Raw genomic sequence first — 4,518 nt, 5'->3', positions numbered from 1 at the left:
TACATGGGCACACAGCGAGGGCAGTGAGGATGGGAACTCCTTTGAGGATGTGCGACGTCCGCGTCTTGCGGCATCCCTGCATGTGTTGTGCACCCACGCACGCAATTTTTACTCCTCCAAGAAGGACGCGTTGGCCGCCCGCGCCGCCCTGCGTGGCACCGTCGCCTGCATGCACAGGCACCTTGCCTTGCTGGGCATGTCGTCGCGGGTCCTGACCGTCCTGGGCCAGCGTTTGCTGTGGGGTTTTTTTTACCCGGTGTGTGTGTCACGATGACTGGAGCACTACGTCCAGAATGGCAATTGCGTATTTATTTGTTTATAACTCTCTCTCTCTGTGGGGGGGGGGGAGGTGTAGGAAGGGAGAAATTTGGAGGGAGCTTCACGCGTGTAACTAATCTTTTGTTGTCATCCTGTCACTTGCTTTCACCCCTCCTCTTCACGCCTTGTTGTTGCTGCTGCCACCGCCACCAACAATTAGAAGAACAAAAACTGTACGGCTCCTCCCCCCTCCCCCTCCCCCTCCCTCTGTAGGAACGCCTGAGCGAAGGGGGGTGAGGAGTACAGCGCGGTAGACGAGGCCCACCTGGAGGGTGGGTGTGTATAAGGGAAGCAAAAGAGTGGCAGGAGTGCAGGTGGAGGGATTCACACGCACTCACTCACAGGTGTGAGAGAAACCACACAATGAACCCACCCTGTAGGGAGGGGCAGGTGAAGGAGGTGAAGCAACAAAACAGGAGTGAGCAGAGCTTCGCCCCTGCAATGAAGCTCAGCATAGCACAGACAGGGCCCCTGGTGACCGCAGCATCAACGGTCACAAAGACCGCGAGTCTTCTTAGCAACGCCCCTGTTGCTCTGGTTAAAGACATCTCTTCGGCTGTGGCGACTTCCACGCATGGCGTTGCCTCTTCGGCGTCGTTACCTTGGCAGAAGTCGTCCCAAAGTGTTGGGATGTATTCGCAGCTCTCACAGGAGGATGCGTCAGGCCAAGCGGGTGCGGCTACAGGGGGTGGTTGCTGCTGCTGCTCCCGCGACAGCAAAAGCGGGGAGGGATGTGCGCAGTGCCCGCGTGAAGCACCGCCAGTGAGGTGTGGGCATAAAACAGAGGCGGCGGCACCGAAGGCAGAGGACCCCGCCAAGATTTCGGCGGTTGGCCCACACCAACAGGAGTCTCAGCAGAAGCAGGAGGAGACGGAGTGTACCAGTGTGTGGTGCGCAGGGGATGTCTTCGACCCTGCTGGAGTGCTCTTGACACCCTGCACACCGGTGGATGCCGGTGACGCAACGCCGTCTCCTCACCTGGGGTTCCTGCAATGCATTCGGGCGATGGAGCGCCACTCAAGGTCCCCAATGCGGTCTTCGGGCATCTGCCAAGCTGAACTCTTTTCTATGCAACACGCGGGAACGGAGGCCTACTGCAAAGACGATACCGCCCGCACCCCAGTGCGACACACAGCGTGGCATGTTGGCTCAGATGACGAGACCACATCCTGTAATACCCAACGTGACGCCACAGAAGGTGGGTTGCCGTTGCATCCGGAATCATCGACCACAACCAGCGTGAATTCTGCCGCTGTATCATGCCTGGTAATCCCCAAATCATGTGGGGAGGATGAAGTTGCTGCAGGTGGACCCATGAAACAGGAATATGCCAACTACACCCCGCTCTTACCATCACCACAAGCATCACCGTTTTCAGGCGCCGTATCCCCTTTAGACGAAAACATTTGCGGACAGATGGTAGCACACTGTCTGTGTCCTCAAATTGCAGAAATGACTGGCAACGAGAGTGAGACGGTTGAGGAACTGGCGCTAGAAGAGCTAGAGGCAACAGAACGAAGCGTCTCCTGTATGCCGTCTTCTTTGCTGCTTGGAGCCCTCAATGATTCTAGCTTCTTCGGCCGACATCAACGCGGGAATTGTATCCACTGTCGCAAAAGAGCCAGCAGTCATGAGGAGGCGGTTGACGCCACTTCGCGAAGGGCGAGGCCTTTGCTGCAGGAAAGAGTTTTAGACTTTGGAGTCAGCTCTGTAGAAAAGACGTCACTTGCCCCTGCCACCGAGTATAATGCTGGCAGTTCTCAGTGTTGCCTAGAGCCCAGCGTGGAGTCGTCCCGGAATAAGCTTTTTTGTTTTTCGCTCTCCTCAATGGGGGCGATGAGATTTACAAAGCACTCCCTGGTAGAGTCACCTGCGGGAGCGGCAGGAATACAATGCAAGCGTGCGTTTCAAGCTGAATCCGTGTCTTATAGCGGGACTGAGGAGAGGCGTGGCCCGGGCCCCACTGGAAACAGTGTGAGCCTCAGCGGCATTTACATGCGAGCCCCCCCAAGCACCACCAACATTGTTGATTGTCCATTAAATCAACAAAGTGTCGCGATGACGGTGATGTCACCCGTGCCGGCCTCACTCACCGCATCCGCCAGTCAGACGCAGGAGGCCTCTATAGATGCCTTGTTTCCAGTTCTACACGTTCCGCCGGAGCTGCGTCTGCGGCCTGAGCGGTTGGTGGATTCGGTAAAGCGTGCTTCACCCATGTCACAGCCCCCTCCTGTTGCGTGCGGTCCACTGAGCTTTACCATTCGCTCAGAGATTTTACAATCACCACAGAGGCTCGATGTTGCCCGCCATGACGATGACTGTTTAGCTATTTGCGGTCATAATGAAGGCGGAAGTCCGCTAAGTGGGTGTGGGTGTATTTTTCGATCATTATGGCCCAGTCCCTGTTGTGGTGTTGTGCAGCGTAATGAGAATAGTGGCGTTGGTGGTGGTCTGAATTCCTCCTCTGGCGATTGGGCGCCCTCACCGCTGGGTGTTCGATGCCCCAGCTCACGCCTTTTCGAGCTGAGGGGGGGTCACGGCTGCGGGGACTTTAGTCCATGTGTCTCGCCTCTTCCTGGGGGAAGTTCCCGACACCACGAATGGAAACGACACGAGTTCTCGTGCTCGTTCAAGTCGCAGGCAAACACCGATGTACTGGCGTCTTTGAGTGGGCCCGTGGAACTTATTTCCCGCGGTGGTCAACATACGCAAAATTGCAGTGCCCCGCTGCCCATTGAAACTCCTACACGAAAGCACACGGTGTACCCGGTTTCCAAAAGCAACTGCACCTTCCAGCTGCCTACCTTTGGGGGTCCACCGCGTTGAGGTTAATTCTGTGCGTTTCTTGTGGAGATATGCCCACCTGACCTCCGCCCACACACGTGCAGCTGCATTCACTTGCAACACGTCTGAAAGAGAGGATGTTACCTACGTTTTTTTTTTTTTTCCGTGAGTTGTATTTATATTTTATTTTTTTTTTGCATTTTGCTCTCTGTATAGTTTATACTCAATTTTGTTTGTTTGTTTGTCCTTTTCTTTTTTTTGTGTTTGTGTGTGTTTTGTTTTGTTTTTGTGTTTGTGTTTTGTGTTTTGTTTTGTTTTTTGGTGTTCCGTCGTCTTATCAGTGTACCGTTTTCCTCCCGTCCTACTTATCCATTGTTATTGTACATGATACGGTTGTGCTTGTCTTGCCTTGCCCTTGTTTGCATGCAGAAGCGGGTGGGAGGTGGGCAGGTGCGTTGGAGAGGGAGTGATTGAGGTGCTGCTGGAAGTAATTTTATGCTTATGTATTTTCTGTACATATGTATGTATGTATGTATGAAGGGAGGAGGGAGGATGGTGTGCATGTCTGCGAGGAGAAGGGGAAGGGGGGGGATTTCAAGTACCAAGAGAGTAGGGCGAAATCTCTCTGCGTAAGTGTGTACTATTCGCGCTTTTGTGTCACCGGCGTCGCTGCTGTGGGTGTGCACGACGCCGGTGAGGCATCCGACATTGTGACTTTGAAGTCCCGTACTTATTTACTGTTGTTGCTTGATTTGTTTATTTTTATTGCAATTGCTCTCTCACCCCTCGTTAACCGCGGTGTGTGCGTGCGTGCGTGCGTGCGTGTGTGTGTGTGTGTGTGTGTGTGTGTGTGTGTGTGTGGTACCGCCTTAGATTTATTCCTCGTAGTATAATTAATCATCATCGTCGTCATCCCATTCACCCCTGCAAATATCTGTGCGTGCGTGGCTTTTTCCTTACCTACGTGTTGCGTGTGTGGCTGTCTTTATTTCTCCTTTGTTTTTTCTTTTCTTGTTTTCTTTCTTTGTGTGTGTGTGTGTGTGTGTGTGCGTGTGTGTGTGGGAGAGTGGGGCGAGGGTCGTCCAGGGTACATTTATGCATTGACGCAATCTACCTGCCTACCTGCCTGTATGTACATAACATATATGTACATGTCTCTCTCTCTCTCTCTGTGCATGTGCGCGTGCGTGTGTAACAGACGGAAGGGCATTCGCAACGCCAGAAGAGAGTGAAAGAGGGGCGGGGAAAGAAGAGAAGGCAATATATATATTTATATAAATATATAAGTTGAACAGAAACGATTGGACCACTTCTACAGGCAAATCAAATTATTATTATTATTAATAATAATAATAAATGTACCTTCTTTTTCCTTTTTTGTTTTGTTTTTGTTTTGTTTTTGTTTTTCTCTCACAC

General features: G+C 52.4%; 1 protein-coding gene across 1 annotated transcript, besides 8 other annotated features; it reads left to right on the top strand.

Moving 5' to 3' along the window:
• Positions 1–681: 681 nt before the first annotated feature.
• On the top strand, positions 682–3,144 carry TraAM80_09279 (uncharacterized protein; the record flags this gene model as incomplete). The annotated part of the gene is made up of 1 exon (XM_029385972.1): positions 682–3,144. The coding sequence occupies one exon, from the start codon at positions 682–684 to the stop codon at positions 3,142–3,144; it is 2,463 nt and encodes an 820-aa protein (XP_029234180.1).
• Positions 3,145–3,250: 106 nt separating this feature from the next.
• Positions 3,251–3,428: a sequence feature (A-rich).
• A 174-nt stretch (positions 3,429–3,602) lies between these two features.
• Positions 3,603–3,639: a microsatellite.
• A 261-nt stretch (positions 3,640–3,900) lies between these two features.
• Positions 3,901–3,963: a microsatellite.
• A 164-nt stretch (positions 3,964–4,127) lies between these two features.
• Positions 4,128–4,163: a microsatellite.
• A 93-nt stretch (positions 4,164–4,256) lies between these two features.
• Positions 4,257–4,273: a microsatellite.
• Positions 4,274–4,362: 89 nt separating this feature from the next.
• Positions 4,363–4,387: a microsatellite.
• Positions 4,388–4,423: 36 nt separating this feature from the next.
• Positions 4,424–4,458: a microsatellite.
• A 7-nt stretch (positions 4,459–4,465) lies between these two features.
• Positions 4,466–4,509: a sequence feature (A-rich).
• Between the last annotated feature and the right edge of the window lie 9 nt (positions 4,510–4,518).

This window comes from Trypanosoma rangeli, assembly GCF_003719475.1.
Source record: "Trypanosoma rangeli strain AM80 chromosome Unknown Tra_15.4_contig_00548, whole genome shotgun sequence".
Classification (NCBI taxonomy): Eukaryota; Euglenozoa; class Kinetoplastea; order Trypanosomatida; family Trypanosomatidae; genus Trypanosoma; species Trypanosoma rangeli.
This window is presented reverse-complemented; position numbering and strand designations above follow the sequence as displayed.